We start from the raw sequence: 20,077 nt of genomic DNA on the forward strand, positions 1-20,077 counted from the left end.
TCTTATCTTTATGTGTAATGCAAAATTTTATTGTCTTTATTAAATATTAAAAATAAAATAAATTTTGTCAAAAAAATTGAAAACAAAAAGAGTATTTATTTATTTACATAAAATAATGAGATCTGCATGGATGACATTTATATTGGCACAAGTAGTAATTATTTTTAAAATCATTTCTTGTAGAAAAATCTTACTTAATACCAAAAGTAGTTTGGAGTTGACTTTGTACTTGTTTTATTATTCTTTATCATATTCCATAAAATATTAAGAATTTTATGTTATATATGTATTTTATTCAATGATATAAGTTAAAGTTCTTTGTTCTTCTTCCTTTTCTGTTTTTCTCTCTATTTTCATATTAGATCACACTAATCTAAGAACAAAGGAAAAAAATCACACATAACTTTCTGAATTCAAGTTGTCAACCTTTGAATAAATACCAGTGGATTCGAAAAATGAGTAGTGAAACTTATTATTGTTCTTACAATAATCTTGTTTCTCATGCAACAAATCACTGAATGCTCTCCAATTATCCTGTGTTCAATTATGTTAGAATTGGATGATGCCAACCAAAAGTTGAGACATCCATAGAACTCCATGATCAAACAAATCACCAGGTCATAGGATACTGAGAAAAGGATCAGCAACAAAGAAAGGTTGAGGATGAGAATGAGATACACATACTACAGAACAGATGGGATCAACATGCAACACTTTTCACTTCTTTTGATGCCATTCTTCCCACTGCTCTTTTCTCAAACCCTCAATTTGACACACAAGTCCATCAAGTGTAGTGTATGCTTCCCTGCATCATCTGCAAAATCTTAGTTTCCAACCATTTAAGTTCTGAAAAGGAAAGAACAATAACACACAAAAAGAAGCTGAATTCTCTGATAGAGAGGGAGGGAGGCCATAATCATATAAATATTAACTTTTACCATGCTATCATACATATATCATCATCATCATCAACAACAACATCCATCTGTACAGGCCTTATTCCATATCTCTAACAACAGCTTGCTTAAAAAAAAATCTTCTCTATTCAGGAAGCAAATGAATTCTACTCCCTCCCTATTTTAGGGAAAAAAAGAAAAGGGTGATACAAAAGGAATCCAACTCTCCCTTGCTCCAATAACCATGTACAAATTGGCTGAGCTACAAAATTCAGCCTGGCCCACCACCTGTAGCAAACTTAAAATTGCCTCTATAATCACATAATTCTTCCCTTTTGTGGCATTTTGAAGCTCCTGTGTTCAGATTAACTAGAGCTGCACATATATGTACTACTTTGATTGCTGTTGAGCTGATGATGCATGTCATTCCGACGGCCAAACTCCCTGCCTCGTATCTGAAGGTCTATGAGCTGATAAGTTATGCTAATCATTTTCCACAAAGATTCTGTTTATGAAATCTTGGAACCTTCTAGAGTAGAGCTTCGGGTCCACGGCTGAGATGGAATTGGGATCGGCCTGCAATGATTTGTAGGCATGCTCCAACTTTTTTGTGATGTCATAGTCCTGAAGGATATCGATTATCCCAAAGTAGAGGAATACATCATGGAGCTTGCCGCTTTGTGTAGGTGGTGACAATGCTACACTGCTTACGAATGGCTCGGATTCACTTCTTGTGACATGCTCTGCCTTTGCTGGCATGTTTGCCCCCAGATGGATAAAGGGTCTCCTGATCATAACAAAGAGAACTTGATATTAGAAGATACTATTGAAACTTTTTAAGCATAACAGTCATATTAAGAACCAACTTTGAAATAGGAACAGCAATCATTATACAGATGACTATTAAGAGATTATGCTTTCTCTTTTTGCTACACATGGAGCAAACTTTTAGGTCCAGATGTGCAATATTCATTCAGTGCTAGCCAAGTACATGACATTGGAGCTACATCATGATGAGAACCAACTGCATCATACCACTTAAAACTGTGCAGGTCCTCTAGAAGAGGCTAAGAGTCCACAAGTTTTAAACTTATTCAATTACTCTGTCCATGGGAACAGAAGTATATCATTAGGTGACGACTAGTTGATAGAGAATCTTAAAAGTGACACAGAATCTTTAGTGGACTGAAATGACAACTTGTTTAAACCTAATGCAATGTATGAAAGCATAAAATAGATTAAATAAAACCAGCTTATTCTAGGCAGATACAGTTATTTAAATGGTTCCAAGTGCTATATCCTCAAAACAAGATTCACAAACAGCAATCCCCAATCTTTTGTGGTAACAGATAATGACCTGCAACTTACTCTACCACAAGTTCTTTAGGAAAAGGTAAGCCCAGTTTAAAAATGGCACTCACAATTAACATCAAAGTGCAGTAAGATAAGACATCTGAATGCTAGTTTTCTAGCATAGCAGGAACGAAGCTTAAATTAAAAGCACCCTTTTTAAATGAGGGAAAGGAAACACCACCATCATGGCATTATTATCATTGCTTCAAGGAGAATGTATTTTCAAAGAATCAACACTAAGCTTCCTCAATTAGAAAACAACCATCAAACTCAACACCAAAAAGAGTACCGTGTGTCCAGAATCCCATTCACATCTTGACAGGTTGACATTGAGTCTCGTAAGTCTGGCCAGGCATCTCCTTCTTGAAAAGCTTCCTTTTTGCCATATATTTCTGACCATGCATCAATACTATGGTCAGATCACTGTCAACCATCCCATGAATTGTTTACGACGGTAACCAGGGTTCCAAAAATTATCGACTTACTTGGTGAACCAATAAATGGTGATATGCTTGTTTTAGATGCTGAGACATCGTCACAGAAATGAACCCCCACCAGAAGACTGTAATCCATAATTCCTTCTGCTTCCAAGAACTCGCAGTCTCGCTTGATTTGTCTAAGGTATTAAGGTTCTATCAGACCAAATAACACAGAGAGGAGAGTAAAAATAACAAAAAAAATCACATTTCTGCTATTAGAAATGTAAACTTACTCAAGAAGCTCTAAGTACCAAGATGTTTGGAGGCGAAATACAAAGTTGAGGTCAAGATCCTTAAGGGTTGTCGTCTCGTCAATCTCTTCCTCAGCCTTGTCAGTTGTCCGGCCATGGGATGAACCTTTCAAGTCAAATCTTCGATGTATATGATATTCCGAGCAGAACAAGTTACCCATAACAATGAAACGGACCTGACTTCCAACCAACATACATGCATCATAATTTGGAGAATAACTAATGCATGTAGCAATTGCTGTAAAACAGGAAGCAACACATGCAAGCCCATGCCTAATATCTGCGTACCTTTTGACCACCATTAGGTTTCACGCAATGCACACCATAGAATCTTGTGACTAACGAGTTTGCATACCGACATACATGGTGGTAATAACTGGATAACATCCTAATGAGAACCTGAACATGTATTGCAAATCAAATGAAGGAATGAATATCAAGGGCGATACATTGTTCCTAGGAAAAAGGAGGTGTGTACTTGAGTACTACCAACTGAGAAAAATCTATCTTTTTAGTCAAATTAATTCAGTAATTCAGAGAAGGTGAACCAGCACTAGGAGACCAGTACGATCAATAATCACGATAAATAATACCTAAAGAGGAAAAAGGAGCTGCCTGTCTCACCTTCGCTTCAGATTTCTTTACTGTCTTAATCATAAAACGATCATCCTGGGTCAGGAAAAAGAAGCTTCCACTCTTCCCAGGAGAAGATAGCTCCCTCAGAGCATCATTTCCACAAATAGCCAACATATAATCTGCTGGATCCACTGAAAACAACTTCCTCAGGTGCCTGCAATCCAAGAGCCATGCCAACAATTTCATCACCCAAAAATGCAAACTCCTTTGAGTTAAGAATAACACAAATATATACCTAAAGACCATGGGGCAGTAATCCTTCCATCGGAATTCAACCGACAAGTGTGGCGGAGTAATCTTCGATCCCTCTGGAGGAAACCTCGTCCAATACTTCTCCATTGGATCAAAGTCTGATGGCCTCAGCTCCCTCAGCTGTGCTGAACCTGGTTTCCCAATTGAGTATCTGTTCCAAAAATCAAATTGACCAAGCAGCTCAACAACCACATTCTCAGGACAATGCCAACAATAGATAAAACCGAAATTTTTTTAACCATCTACCTAATGCCTAGTTGAAGGTTTAACATCAAATCATAGTTCTTGTGTCCCTTCGATATTGTCTGACCCGGCTTCTTCACTTCATGAGTTGATAAGCAGCAGGGATTCTGTCGCTGCTGCACTGTGCCGATGAGGGTGGCACTGCTCTGGTCGAAGGTCGATCCATCCCTATAAAGCATTGCTGCCTCAAGGGTGTCGATGATGTCGCAAGTAATGTCCCCAGCCTCGCCATCCAACTCCCATATGCAGATCCTGGGGAAGCTCTTCTCTGCTGCCGAGCTCCCTCTCCCAGGTGCTCCACCGTCGATTGAAGAAAGCTTCCCAGACAACGGAACCAGTGGTGTCATCGGCACCCCCAACTCATCATCCAAATGAAAGAAGGAGCTTCTTTTCCCGGGGGTCTCCTTCCGGGCGGTTGTGGGGGCGGGATAGAAGGTCCCGTTGAGGGCCATGGGCTCGCCGTGGCTCCAGCTGCCGACGTAGCAGCTACCGTCAGGCCAGGTAAAGACGCCGCTGCCCTTGGGGACGCCGTTCTCCCACTGGCCGTCGTATCGGTTGCCGTTGGCCCAGATAAGGGCGCCGCGGCCATTGATGACGCCGCCTCGCCACTCACCGATGTACTGGTTGCCATTCCGCCAGATGTACCGTCCTTGGCCCTCCTGGAGGTTGCGCCTCCACATGCCCTCGTAGTAGTCTCCGTTGGCGTAGGCTTTGCTCCCCAACCCGTGCTTGCGGTCGGCGACCCACTGGCCGCGGTAGGTATTGCCGTCAGCCCCGATGAAGGTGCCGAAGCCCTCCATCCTACCGGACCGGAACTCACCCTCGAAGGTAGCGCCAGAAGGCCACGAGAACTTCCCCTTCCCAGCAGCCTTCCCCCGTCGCCACTCCCCCTCGTACATGCACCCATCCACCCAGAGGTACTTCCCCCGCCCGTGCGGCGCGCTCCCCACAAACTCCCCGGTGTATAGGTCCCCGTTCGGCAGGGCCTTCTCGACCACCGCGTCCCCCGCCTCCTCATCGTTGGCGGGGCAGACCGTGGGGGCCACCCTCCGCCCGCCTCCGCCCTGCGATCTGCCCCTCATCTGAACAGGGGGCTTCTCTCGATCCTCAGCCACCTCATCCCCGCCGTCTCCCTCCGCCGAGTCGCCGTCGTCGTCAGCGGGTCGCCGCATTCTACGCCCCCGCGCGCTCCCCTGCGATCGCAAGCCCTAATCTCCGGCGATAGCGAAGCGCATTCCTTGGCTGATAAATGCAGATCCAGCGCTTCTGTCCTTCCCGGACCTCCGATAACTCCCTAAAAAACACACCAAACGAAGCAAATCGATATCCAAATCGAAGCCGAGGACGAAAACCGGAAGAAATAGACGAAAAAGGCGGTTTCTTTAAGGGAAAGAGAGGATTAGGAAGCGGGAAGTGAGAGAAGCAGGAGGAGGCGTGAGCTGCCGCTGCTGCTTTACCCTTCGCTTGGGGAAACGTTGCAGCTGCGACGGGAGGAGAGAGAGAGAGAGAGAGAGAAACTATAGGTGGTAATAATAATAATAATAATAATATATATATATATATATCACTATAATGCTGTCACAATTACACTACATTGACGATAATACCCCCTTTAAATCTCTTAATTATCGGACATGTCCCTTTGTTCCAACTTCCACCCCCAGGGGACAAAGCATACGCATCACGTACACTGTACCCAACACCGTTCACATTACCGGGACAGGTGTCCGTGGTCCCAACAGGGGCCCCATAACAGTACTCGTTGGCCCTACCTAAACCCTGTTCTAACAGAGACAGCTGATCCTATAGTTATCCTCCGGGGATTAATTTGATTTTATGATAATTATTATTTTTAAGCTGTCAACTAATAATCGAATTAAATCCCACTCCTATTTATAAAATAAACATAAAAAAATTATTATATCCAATCAAATTTTGTTGAGATACTCAATAGGTGTTTTATATATCAAAGCATCCCTTGTACTAACCAAGAGGAAATGAAGGATTTGGTGATATTTATTGGTATTTAAATGTAGTGGATCTCTTTGTATGGGTACTTGTACTAATTGGTACTTGAATTAGATTAATCTACATAATCACCATATACATGTTTGTTGATAGGGTTGAGTGAGCGCTAAAATCGATTGAAGTGGGCATAATCTAAAATGATTGTGAGGTTGGGAGACCAATTCATTGTGAATGGGATTTGGAGCTTGTATTTTGTTGTTGATGGAGGTTGCAATGTGATCACCATGGTCATGATATTGGGTTTGACATCAACTCGAGAGGGAAAAGATGAAAGGGGAAGAAGGGGTTGCTGCCTAAAGGTCTTCTTCATCTGAGATGATTTCACATGAATGCTTGTGTTGTGAGTAATTGGTGTGAAGGCAGTAAAGGCAAACCTTGTTCTTGACATGACCCACAATAAATAATGACACCAAACCAGGTTGTAGATTTGGCAGGTCCACTTAAACTCTCATGAGCTTTTGGTTCATCAAACATGTTTGATATGATTAATATATTATTATCTTACTTTCTTCTTTTTCTTTTTCTTTTTTCAAATAATATATGGTGAAGATGTAATTTAATATCAAGATCTTACTATTGACAAATGACATCTTCATTGAATAGTTCGTCGCGATAAGTGAATATGATGCATCACCAAAAAGATTATGGAAATTTTTGTTATAATAAATCTATATTTCATATGATATTAATTATAGTTTTTAGACAATATGATTATAATAGAAGTAATGAGTTAAAAGTCAAAATATTTCGGCATTGCTATTATTTTAATTCAGAATGGCATATTTGTTGGTTGATTCTTGTTATTTTGCCACTATAATTTGTGATAATTAGAGGGGGATGATAATGATTTTTAATGGGTTGTGGTAGTCATAAGGAACCTTTAAATCTTAACTGTGACAAATTAGAACATATTTGTTGGAAGATCATCATGTTAATATTCATAAAATTATATGGAACAATTACATCTTTAAATCAATTATAAGATTGACCACATCAATTCTATATCACCAATTGAATTACTAAATGATAGGTTTAGTATTATTGAGGCAAACCACAATGTAGCATCAAAATTTTAGCCCATTTATTTTAGTTTGTGGGATAAAAATTGATGCATCAAAGGTTGATAGTTTATGTTGCTAAAGAAAGATGACTGAGGTGACCCAACACTCCCCCAAGTACAAATGGGCAGCAAGGAAGTGGCTTGATGAGTTGAAAGAAGAGTGATTTGGGAACTAGAAACTAATGGCAATAATGATAGTAATGGTTGCATCCATGTTCAATTTTTATGTACTTCAATATTCCAATTTTTGAACCATGAAGAAGCATCAATCACATACAAATACAAAGAAAGAAGAAAAGGAAGGGAGAGAGAGAGAGAGAGAGAGAGAGAGAGAAGGAAAGACACCCCAAAGATCAACAAGAATCCAAAGGGTCAAAGTTTTACCTAGGTTAATGGGAAAAGGTGAAACAAGGAATCAGCTCTTTTAAGTGTTGGACTATTTGATTCAAAGATTTTGGAATCTATGGCCCATCATTCAATGGTAAAGCTGAAGTGAACAATGAAGACTAACCACTGTTTGAACAATTCACAAGGGTTAGGCCTTATGATCAAAGTTTCTTTTTCTTTTTCTTTTTAGGAACAAAAGTACTTAGGATCAAAGTTTAACTTTCTACCATCTATCAAAGTTAACCTTCAGTAAAAGAACAACCTTGATTAGCAACACAATTCTTATATGATATTTGTGAACATGATTTGTTATCTGAATCCATTTAAGATATCCAAATCCTTTTTTATTCTCAATATAAAATATATTTTAACTGAAAAACTTGATCTACAGTGTTGTAATTCAGTATTTGAATAACAACAAGTAGGGAACCTATATATATATATACACACACACAAGATCACAGAGTTAAATTTAATTAGCTTATACTCAAGACTAGAAATATGTGTCAAGGATCTTAGAATGACTCAAATAGATCAAGAAGATAGGAGTATGACAAAAGATAAAGATAGGAGTATGTAATGTTTCTTTCAAGAAGAATAGGAATTGGGTGCTTCATGTACTAATTATAGTAGTGCATATCTTCCTTATATTGACAGAAGATAAATATGATGAAGCAAGGATTCAAACAGAAGCAAATTTAGTTTAGAAAAGATTTGTTCAAATTAGAATTGATGTATTGGATCTCACTTATTAGGAGTTTAGGGCTAAAAATATCATCTAATAAATTTTCACAACTAAAATATTGGCATGATGATAATATATTAGAATCGTTTATCAAGGACTAAGAGTTTGAAAAAAACAATTAATATGATTATCTCATGAATTTATAGTGATTTTATTGTAAAAATCAATTTCTCCGAGAAGAGACTTATTTACACCAATAAATTAGTTTGTATTATCATTTCAAATAGTTATATTTATTGGTCATAACATCATATGTCGTAAAGAATTGTAAGATATTATATATAATTATCAAATGAGTTGAGATTCAAATAAGCCTAATCATTTTGTCTTTGGCTTCGAACAAAAAAGGAATTATTTTCCAATGTATCCTCCTACCATAAAATATAGATAGGAATAAAAGCCTATTTGTACCGTAGGAACAACATATTTCCTTTCTGCATACCCATCATTTACCTGATGATAATTCTTTGTAGATAAGGTGTAGTTGACAGCACTACCAAAAAAGTTCCAACCTCTCATCCCTACTGATGAACACAGGTGTTAGAAGTCACCCTTGGGAGCTGATGAGAGAGGTCTTATTCTGGTGATGGAGTTGCCTTTGTAAGTCCCTACAAGCATATGGTAGCAGTTCCTCTTCAAGTGCAGGAATGCCTATGCAAGCACTGCATCAGTGACTCCCATAAACTTGAGTGTTGTGTCTCTCCACCAACCCATATGACTTTTGGTATGAGTTGATGGGGTAGCATGTTAGCCATTTGTGAAGTAGTGGAATCCCCTATTGGAATGTCCACTGAGCCCATCCATAATTACATGACACACTCTCCTATTTGTATTGCTGCAAGAAGAAGTTGAAGATAGATACAAAAATAAATATATATGATTTAGCAACATGTATTACAAGCATAAATATATGAGTTCTTGCACATCCATCCTTGTCATATTTTGAAAACAGCATACTTGCCTTTATAAAATACTATGATCCTTCACCTAGTCATGATTAACACTAATAACAAAAATTTAAAGATGTTTTGAAGAATTGAGACATGGAGAACAGTGATCTAATCCATTGTTCTTGTTCTAGTCTTCTGGAAAAAAAACAAAACCAAAACTAGGCTGGAGAAGAGACTCAATATCCAATATTGTTTTATAATTTATCATATTCAGTTATATAGTTGGCCAAAATTTACATGATCATGGATGATATAATCTGCTTATTGGCACATAGAAGGAGACTATTTTTCTTATTTAGTATTGTTTGCTTGTTATAAGGAAGATCATGTACTTAATTAAGTCTTATGTAAATATTCAGTGGGAAAGTAAACCTCATAGAATTGATATAGGTTCCAATTAAAAAAAATTAATAATAAATTTTACATGAGAGTATAACATTCCAAATATGTTATCCAACCAATAATATTTTTCAAATTGATTTTGAGAAATAGAAACATCATAAAAACAAACTAGAATAGGCTGTTAGAAAATAATTTTCTGTTTAAAATATATACATCATAAAAAGCAATTAAAAACAGAAAGCAATTCATAGATTAGAAACTATTTTTCTAAAAAGAACATCATTAAGTGAAGCATTTATTTTAAAAGGAAGTTAAAAAACTAATTAATTAAAAGCAAAAATTAATTAGAAAATAATTTTTTGTCTAAAATAAATTACATAATAAAAAATAAAAATAGAAAAATATTTCGTAGAAAAAATTAATTTAGGAAAATATTTTTTACCAAAATAATTATTTATTTATAAGAAAAAGAACATCACAAATAATCAATCACAAGAAAAAAAAAGAATATTAAAATAAAAATTCCTGAAAATAATTTTGATTTTTGAGATATAAATATCACAAAACAAATTAGAATAGGTTGTTAGAAAATAATATTTTTAGAAAAATAGATATCATCATATAAAAGAAATTAAAAACAGAAAAAAAATCATAGAAAAGAAACTATTTTTAAAAGGACATAATTAAGAAAAACATTTCTTTTAAAAAGAGGTTAAAAATCTAAATGGAGATGCGGGGTATCGAACCCCGTACCTCTCGCATGCAAAGCGAGCGCTCTACCGTTTGAGTTACATCCCCGCTGTTATAATCTCTTATATAAATTTATTATATACTATATATATTAAAATATACAAATAATGATGCACACTTGACAAGAATCCATGAATCAGCTTCCCATATTACCACCACTGCAAGTTCAAGTCTTGCCACTTTTTGGTATGTCAATAAAAGAACATTAACTCCCTATGCTTGGATTTGGTCACTAAAATATTTCACCAATATAATATGTTCAGTCTGATTACTACATTTACTCTCTGATTCAAAAGGTTGTGATCAGCATGGACCATTGACTTTGGTTGCTTCTTATTCAATATATGTGCTGATCACCTCCTCCTTGTTTCAACATTTGAACCACCTTTTTCCTTACACCATGTTGTGTCATTGTGTTTTTTGATTTCTAATGGTATGATATTTAGTGCTAGGATGATACAAACCTTAATCTTGAAAGTTTTTTGGGATTTTTATGAAGTTTGGTAATCGAAAATTAGTGCATCGTATACAAACCGATACAATATCGGTCCGAACAATGACCGATAATACCAGCTGTAAATATAATTGTGAGCCTTGGGTTTATTATTTGACTTCACATGTTCAGATTTGAGACCAATCCATGATTGCAATTCAGATTTTCTGAATTGTTAGAGAGAGAGAGAGAGAGAGAGAGAGAGAGAGAGAGAGAGACAAAAATTTAATGGTTGCTTGCAATTGTTTTGCTTGCTAATAGGAGCCAGCTTCACTGTCCTATCTAATTGCTTCAGTGTCTTACCTTATTGTGATCCCACAATGTGCTTCCTTGTAATGACAGTCACATCCAAGTCTTGTGGGCATGGAATGGAGCAAAAGCACCTGCAACCAGCTCCAGAACATGCCACAATCAATAATAGAACTGCTGTGTTCAATCACTATAGATGCATTCTAACACAATTTGCAGATGGACACAAGAGTTGAAAAAAGGATCAATCTTGGTCAAGATGTGAAGATGGAGTTTTCTCTGTTTGAAGGTTACAAAAGCTCTCAAATACTGAGATTGAAGATGACTATGTCATCTTGTTGGTTCAGTGGATGTTTGTAGATGTACTAACAAGTTTTACTTCTTACGAACAGCCTAATAATTGTTTCTAGAACAAGAAAAACCAGTACATAAATGAGGAAGAACAATAGTGATACATACTTTTGTGTTTTTCACATTATGCAAACATACAGCTTCTCCACCAAGAAAAGAGAAGGTCTTATATTCAAGCCTAACAATGTCACCTGGGAGGTCGCAATTTAGTACCCCAACTAAATCAAGGGCAAATAAAATTGAAAGAGTTTGTAATTGTATCTACTGTCAACTGGATGCCCTAGTTTGACTGGCTTTATACATGGAGTATAGGCAGCTGGCGATTTGGGTGAACGTTGGTCGTTGCTCAGGATCGGCTGCCCAGCATAGTTCCATTAGATTTCTCCAGTCTTTGTTGCATGAAACTGGCACAGGAGGCCTCAATGTATTATGTAGAAGACCTCCTGCATTTACAGTATAAATGTTGAGTAAGGCATGTAAAATTCTTTACAAGGAAGACCAAGAGCTTGTCAGTTCATTTATGTGTAGAAACACTATTCAGGAATCTAATAGCTGATTGCTAATCTGACATGATTGATGTCTGGAAGTACAAATGAACTCTAGCTTTGAGAATGGATACCAAAGGAAGAACAAAAATTGAATAATGAATTACTCTGAATCTTTTTGTCTGTATCTCTCATGAACGCTTAGGACAATATTAGAACCCAATGTTATGTCTGGCTTAGAAGTTCATGATGCTCTTTAACAAATCATCTGCTAAAAGATGAAAATATCAAAGTCTTTAAAGTGTTCATTGGTCTTACAATGACACTGTATCATTTTCAAATTGAAAATATCAGAGATACCAATCAAGGAGATCATTAAGAAAAGCTATTATTGCATATGTGAGTAACGCATCCGGCAAATGTTACGTTAGCAAACCGATGAAGCTGTTTCAGATTAAGTTTCATAAGCATACCTATAACCTCTCCATAGTGCATATCTGCGTAAGGCTCCTCACCAGTGAGAATCTCCCACATGACAATGCCGAAGGAATATACATCAATCTGTTTTCAATGTGAAACAGAAACAAATATTTGTCATACATTATAATTTTCACATATCAAAACAATTTTGCAGTGAACATATTTTAGGACAATCATTATGGTGATCTTGATATCCAATCGCAGGTGAGGCAGATCACAGAATGTATGCTTATGCTGTCATTTCGAAATGTTAAAAGGTCAACTAGCCTAAACTAGAAATGCAGGTCAGTGGAGTGGGATATGAAAGATGTAAATGTGATTTGAAAAAAGAAATGATCCCGGGTAATGCATAGACAATCAAAAGAAAGAAAAGGTAAAAAAAAAAAAAGGAATTTAATTTTGTGAAATTATGACTATATAATCACCATATACGTATATCAACATGCTTTTCTTGAGGCCTCCTGCCACTTGAATTACTAGATTGTTTCATAATACTGAGGGTGCTTTTTGTCAACTGTCAGATGCTTCTATTGTCATGGTTTTAAAGAGCATACAATTTTATCAGGTCTATCTTAGCAGTTAATATAACGAAACTAATAAAGCATGTTCCCTGAGAATTTTCCATGAAGCAAATGCGACTAGCTAATGCATACAATTTTAGCTTCCATAACTGACAAAAACTACCAAAATTGGTTTTCCTTAATGCAACACTATGTTGTAATCAAACTCACAATGGAGCTGTTCAAATTACAAAAACTGATCTAATTACCTTTTCAGACACCTTGTTGCCGCTGGTATAGAGCAATTCTGGGGCCATCCATGGAAGTGTTCCCCTCACACCACCAGAAACCATGGTGTGTAGTTTCATTTTTGACAAGCCAAAATCACAGACCTGGATGAGACAAGTACCGAATCTTAATTCGACATGGGGTGGCATTATCAGATTCCAATCAATTACTTGGTATATATACATAGAAATATAAATGATTGATACATGGGATTAAGCAGATCTTGTAGGCCAAATGAAATATTCACGCATCTGAATATTTTCAATTACCTTACAAATAGGTCTGGACTGGTCCTTGAGGTTTACAAGCAAGTTATCACATTTCAGATCAAAATGTACAATATTCTTTGAATGCAGATATTCCATACCAATAGCTGCATCCATTGCGATTAATAACCGCTTACGGAAATCAAGATACCTAAGAGATTCATTATAATATATTAGCAATATGCAAATGAAAATATTGAAAAAGTAGAGTGACAAAAAAGCATGTACTTGTCTTTGCGTCGTAAAACATGCTTGAGAGAGCCATGAGGCATAAATTCTGTCACAGTTGCCAATGTTCCTCCTGGTTCATACTTTACAATTCCATAAAAGGCTACAACATTTGGATGATGAAGCTTTGATAGGATACCCACTTCACGCCAAAAACCTAATATCTGGAAGACAAGCACTAAATTTATTTACCATAAAGGAAACACTCTTAATAATGTCAGCTTCTCAATTCATTCATATAACTAGTGTTCACATGCACATGTTTAATACTCAACAGTCAATGAAAGGAAAAGAAGGCTCAAATGATTTATTTGGCCTCGAACATCACCATTTTGTCTGTTTGTGATGATTGACCAGTAAAGTAACTATTCTTTATCCGCTTAATGGCTACATCTGTGCCCCTCCATTTTCCATGGTACACAGTTCCATATGTGCCAGAACCCAGTTCTCGCAGCTCCTCAAGATCTTCATCCTTTATAATCTGCTATCATGACATCACAAGAAGTCAAGGATAGTAGTGAAGAAATGCATTAGAAATGTAAACTAGAACAACAGAATTGCTGGTCATGGAAAGTTCTAGAACACCTGAATTTGCAGACTGCCATGGGAAGTTAAGGGAAAAAAAGGTCTGAACAACCCAATACAAATGGAAAATAAAAACTGAAAAACAAAATCATTGTAGCATGGAAAATTATTGAAGAAAAATAAATCGACTAATTGTATACTGCATTGCTAGTTTTAAGAATCAGCTCTGGTATGCTGTCTGGTGTTTGAACAAAAGCCTCGGTGTACACAGTAACATTAATCAACCATATCTTTTGTATAACTAAAAGTGGAAAACCCAATAATTATGATCAAATGCCAGATGGAAGGTGCTTCAGCTTGCAAAGTCCAAAAAATTAATGCTGGCTATACAGACATTCATCAACAAACCTGCACGTTTCTCAGATGTGGAACTTCCATAGAAGCATCAGTTCCTGGCTCATTCACTTCCTTCTTATCAGATACACATTCCTGTATGCAACAAAAATTGGAAAAATTGTCTGCACAAAGAATATAATTGAAACATACAAACACCTTAACAACACAAAAAAAACTACCTCATACTCCAAGAGTGCTGTTCTTAAGTTTTCTCCAACATTTGCAAGGGAACTGTCTACCTGAAAGCCACGACCACCATAAATGATTAAACTGGGTATTGCACATTAATTTCCATGGTGCTGGATGATTGTCATTGCATTACCTCATCAAAATCAATTTGAGGATTCTTCTGGCCAAACATGACTTCATCTTCTAAAGGAGCAAAATGAAGTTGACCAGAATGCGGCCCTTCAATTTCAGTAAGAAAATGTTCCTCGTGAACTTGCTTTTGATTCATAAATGTGACATCTTTGCTTGAAAACTCATCATCGAACAAATTCAAAAGAGAATACTGACTTTCACCACTTGGCATATCCAAGCCGATTATGACATTATGCTTACTTGAGGTAGTTGAATTAGAGGGCTCCTCAGAAGTTTTAACCTTGGAAAAAGAATTGGAGACTAGATCAGGAAGAAATTGAGAATTAGTATAATTAAGAGGGTCATTGTGTTCCGTAGTAGGAAGAGAACTATTCCCTTGAGAAGCAATTCCTGCATCCCTGCCCAGATGAGTATCAGCATGTTTCCTTGCAGTGTCCAACTTTCTAACTGTGGTAGTTATCTCCTCCTTGCACAGCTTGCTAGAAAGAAGTGTTGGATTTTCCTTCTGTTTCAGGATGCTTCCTATGCTTGAAGATGGAGAATTTGTTTTTGTGGCTTCTGATCCTTCAACAAGAGGATCTTGGGAACAAATATCAGGCGTAAATATCTTACCATCAAAACTGGAACTCTCTCGGCTTCCGCTCATATCAGATTCATTCCAGATCCTAGACTTCTTTAAAGTGTTTTTCTCATCAGCCACCGATGATGGAGTGTAGTCCCTCTCAGGCTTCTCAACCTTCCTGTGTAATTCAGAAGTCCTATTTCTTGCATTGACAGTCTGGCTGGATGCTAGGTGAGATGATGAAGGGACAACAGCTTCTTCATGATTACATGCACCATGCTCTGTCAAGGGTTTACTGCCACTCATAGGTTCACGAGGACAATTGGAATTTTCTGGTGTCTGTGCTATGGATACAATGCCAACTTGATTCCTTTGGATAACTGAAACTGAAGTTTCACATCTTTCGATTTCTTTCACATCATTCTGAGTACTTGTAGGATTAGACCTCAGTGGATTTGCTGCAATGGATAAGATATCAGATTCAGAAGACAGGTCTTCTACGGGCACAGGAACTAAAAGTCCAAGTAGTTGTTGCTTCTTATGGGAGAATTGATCAAGTTCTGATTTGTGAGAACCAATTTGATCATTAAAGTTTGATAACTTAATTAATAACTCTTCCTGATTTATTGGCATCTGATCCTTAAAAGATACTCTTGAGACCCTTGGATGTGAATCTTCAGAGACAAGGGCAGTTATCTTAGGCTTATAATCAGAACATTCAGTGGTAACTTCTCCAGCAGAAGTGTAAGGTTGGACATGTTCTTGAGGCATACTACTCTTGCCAGCACTAACACTAGTGTCAGGTGGTAGTGACACCTGAGTTTCTAAAATCTCCATCCAATGCCTTGAAGAAGTTTCAAAATCCGAGGCTGAAGTTCCACTGGGTGTTTCAAGTTGCAAATATGAAAGTGAAACACCATGCTGCTGCACTGGGGAAGAAAATCTATGTCCTGATTGATTTTCCTTTGCTGGATCTATTTGCTGGCTCAAGCCTTTTACTATGGGTTTTGCCTCCCTATTTTCTTCATTTTGGTCTTGACTTGAGATGCCAACAGAGAAATCTTCAGTTCCACTCCAGTGAGCATTAAGAAGTTTATTGAGTGGCTTTGCATAAGTTTCAATAGTGGATGCAGAAGTTGGAATCCCATTTCCATCACTCTGGTACGTGTCATGATGATGGATGGCAGAGTATGGACCTTCAGCATTATGCCTTTTGTTGTAGTCTTTAAATTCTGGGTGTTTTTTGAAGTCACCGGGTAACATACTTTGCAAGCCTAGAAGACTTGAAGTGTCAACAGATGCCTCTAAACCATTGATAGCTGCAACATATTGAGCTTCAGAATCCCCCTCCATGGTGCCAAGAGTGAAATGCATGATATCACTGTCATCTGAGGAGAACAGAAACATCCTAGGCCTTTGTGATGCCTCACTGTCTTCTAAAATAGTGCACTCATCAATCATATGCTGCAAATCATCATTACAGTGCACAGAAATTAAGGCATCCAGATCTTCCCCAGGCAATTGACACTTGATAACAAAAGTTTGGTTGTACATTCTTCTTGCTCTTTGCATGAGCTCTTCCCAGGACATGGACTTGTTAATTCGGAGGATGTGTGTCGCACCTCCCACGTATCTGAGTTTTCCATCACTCGGTCGAGGTAGGAATTTACCACCATAACTGCATAGGAATTTCACTCCTGTTGGTGAAGGATCTGATGAAGCATACCGAGGATGAAATCCTCGATAACTACTGTTACCAGCTGGGGCATGTGACAGTGTCCTTGTTAACGCAAGGTAACTTTTGTCGTTGGTCTCAACAAATCCTTTCTTCTCTATTTTTTTTGATGGTGCTTTATTTTCAGAGGCAAGACCTGGAATATCTGATTCACTTCCAGGTTCTGCATTAGAGATGGCCCGTCTTCTTCTCAAGTCCACATAGTTGGAGCTAGAGATTTGATGTCGAGAAGGATTTGGAATATAAGGCCTCTTTGGAATTGCCTTATCTCGCATGAATTCAATGGAGAACTCCTCACCAGTTTGAAATGAGTAATTCAAGGCATGCCTAGCACTATCCGATGCAACAAATTCTGCAGATCTAGAATTGGTGTGACTGGAGCTCAATGGAGATTGCTTAAGAGTTTGGTTTGCAGGGCCAAAGCCATCATTTCTAGTTTCTGCTAAATCATACTGGAGCTTTTGGGAGTTCCTCGAGCGTTCCATTAACTATCATCTCGAATTTACTTTTGTCACCATTTAAGGAAGGATAACCACCATGAGAAGGACCAGAAAACTTCACTCTATGCTACCAGTACACATCGAGATTGCATTGGACTAAATTGCTGACATCAAAGCTATCGTATCTGATATATGGATAATTTACCTTATATACAGAAGTTCTGGAAATCGGAAATAAGAAGCCATATCCAACCCGAAGAACACTTTCAATATGCTCTGGTAGATCAGAATATACTGCACGAACAGATTTATATTGTATTTCAAACATGATAAACAACTTCATAAACCGCATGATATGGTAAAAAAAAATCTTATTAGATAAAACTCGATATAGTTTATCAATTAAAGCATCAAGTTGAGTGACAATCTTTTAATTCACTAAAAATAAAGAGAAAAAAAAGGAACAGAACAAACATCTTAGCACTTCTCGCGTGGTTATACTGACAAAGTTATATGTCATCTTTATTGCCTCGTAATTTGACCAACTTCCTCAAGACCTACTCTTTTGCTACTTATTTATGAACCCATCCCACAGCATCAGCACCTCGTAACTCAGGATTTTCTCAATCATATCATTTCCAGCAAACCAATTTCCTGGGTGCTTAGAAATCTTGAACAAATGAAGAACATTTACCAACGCCTTATCTTTCAAGCAACTTGGGCCAAATTCACAGGCACAATAATTCACACGGCTCCAATCTGTTCTTCCCCATGCAAGAATCATTTTGCATCAACATGGATATCTTCCTACCATATGGAATTATGGATTACCCCTATTGCATCTTCCTGCTTCCTGCGACTCTCTGCTATTTTGATTGTAGCTATCTCATTCATCATTGAAACCCCATTTTTCCTTTTCAATGAACTACAAAAGATCTTTTTTCTTTCTTTACTTTAAGAGGAAGCAAACATAGAAGCTAATTAAGTGGTCGATGCCACTCATAACCGGATGATTTCTCACCCAAATCGCTAAAGCCAAAGAGGTATCATTAGCTGGAATTTACATTACTCAATAGAAACATACCAGAACAAGAAGAATTCAGTTCAGGTGGCATACCTTCGCTTCTGTAGCTGCAGGCACAGCCCACAGGATGTATCAGATGGAAGGCCAGAGAGGAGGAGGAATTGATATGAAGTGTGTGGGAGAGTGAAAGAGATGGGTTGAGTCTTGAGTATGAAACAGGTCAGCTTGAGGCAGGCCATTGGCTGTGCTTTGGCGCCTTCGATCAGGGACAGGGATGGGTGGGTCTCACTGCCATGACGAGCTTGATGCGATCACACCGCAATAGCCGAGCAATCAATAAGCTTTCGCCAACACAAAAATAATGCAAATGGAGTCGACGCCACCTGCCATGATCGATACGACGGCACTGAAATGAACAGCTCTCTGGACATTAGTCCCTCGCGAAGACTCCACTGGATAAGCATTCTCATCCTTCAACTCTTCGTATTTGCATAACACAGTGCATATTAGTCCCTGAGATATCTTCCACCAGATTAGCGTTTTCACCCTTTTAAGTCTTCATATTTGCACAGCGCATATGGATTTGTTGCCAACTGCTTTGATCAATATAAAGATAATGCTGAATAAGCGTCTTAATCCTTCAATTAATTCTATTTTCACATTAGTCCTTAATTTAGTTGATAGTAAGTAATTAATCTAACAGTATATCCCATTCTTAAAACAATTTCTTTTTACAGTTAGTCAATAACATATCATCAATGACTTAAGATTAGAAGAATTAATATGAAAATGAAAACAATTAGAGCATTAAAATACAAAACATGAAGAGTTAAGGAGTTAATCTCCATAAAAACACTGTAAGGAAACTAATGCTTCTCTTTCTTCTTCACATGTTTTCCAATAGACAAATACTAAGCTGAGGAAAGGTTTCAGAAAAAAATTAAGGAAAGAAAGGGCCAATTGGGCCCCATTAAGTACTGTGTCAGCTCTCAAGTTTGATTAATCCAACTGGAGTTGGTGAATGTTAAACTAAAAAGAAAGATTGATGTGAAACATGTTGGATTGACTTCAATCTTGTCTTCACTGCTGAAACAACTGGAACAATCTCTACAAGCACCATGCATCCTCATGAGACTGACATTCTAGCCTGTATAACTTGATCAGCAAATATCAGCAAAGAGTTTATGGGCTTTTAATTTGACAAATTGCTTTTCCATAGATTTTGTTTGAATAAACTCAATAGTAAATCCAGAAGAACATGCCAAATATAAAGCCAAACCACAACAGGTTGATGATTGTGTTGGTTATGATGGTAGTGGAGGTAGGCAAAGCACCCAAAATATGAACAGATGAGCTAAAACA

The 20,077-nt window shown here is 37.6% G+C and overlaps 2 protein-coding genes and 1 non-coding gene across 4 annotated transcripts; all 3 read right to left on the reverse strand.

Annotated features, from left to right (window-relative positions):
* Positions 1–921: 921 nt before the first annotated feature.
* On the reverse strand, positions 922–5,635 carry LOC135582141 (phosphatidylinositol 4-phosphate 5-kinase 1-like). 2 transcript variants are annotated; one of them, XM_065111813.1, is made up of 9 exons: positions 5,568–5,635; positions 4,114–5,404; positions 3,851–4,018; positions 3,604–3,769; positions 3,268–3,378; positions 2,962–3,155; positions 2,735–2,865; positions 2,539–2,641; positions 922–1,683 (listed from the first exon to the last, which is right to left on the reverse strand). In XM_065111813.1, exons 2-9 carry the CDS (start codon positions 5,280–5,282, stop codon positions 1,380–1,382), a joined length of 2,346 nt encoding a protein of 781 aa, XP_064967885.1. In that variant the 5' UTR covers positions 5,283–5,404; positions 5,568–5,635; the 3' UTR covers positions 922–1,379. The 2 variants fall into 2 exon arrangements, with proteins under 2 accessions (XP_064967885.1, XP_064967884.1); XM_065111812.1 differs by having other exon boundaries at positions 4,114–5,626.
* A 4,712-nt stretch (positions 5,636–10,347) lies between these two features.
* On the reverse strand, positions 10,348–10,420 carry TRNAA-UGC (transfer RNA alanine (anticodon UGC)). Its single transcript has one exon. It is a non-coding gene; the product is annotated as a tRNA-Ala (tRNA).
* Positions 10,421–11,547: 1,127 nt separating this feature from the next.
* Positions 11,548–19,048, reverse strand: LOC135614437 (uncharacterized). Its single transcript, XM_065111815.1, has 10 exons — positions 18,809–19,048; positions 14,956–17,985; positions 14,813–14,872; positions 14,646–14,726; positions 14,041–14,193; positions 13,713–13,876; positions 13,488–13,635; positions 13,200–13,322; positions 12,424–12,511; positions 11,548–11,908 (listed from the first exon to the last, which is right to left on the reverse strand). The coding sequence occupies exons 2-10, from the start codon at positions 17,734–17,736 to the stop codon at positions 11,733–11,735; spliced, it is 3,774 nt and encodes a 1,257-aa protein (XP_064967887.1). The 5' UTR covers positions 17,737–17,985; positions 18,809–19,048; the 3' UTR covers positions 11,548–11,732.
* Between the last annotated feature and the right edge of the window lie 1,029 nt (positions 19,049–20,077).

The sequence above is a fragment of the Musa acuminata genome, chromosome BXJ2-6 (genome assembly GCF_036884655.1).
Source record: "Musa acuminata AAA Group cultivar baxijiao chromosome BXJ2-6, Cavendish_Baxijiao_AAA, whole genome shotgun sequence".
NCBI classification, from domain to species: Eukaryota; Viridiplantae; Streptophyta; class Magnoliopsida; order Zingiberales; family Musaceae; genus Musa; species Musa acuminata.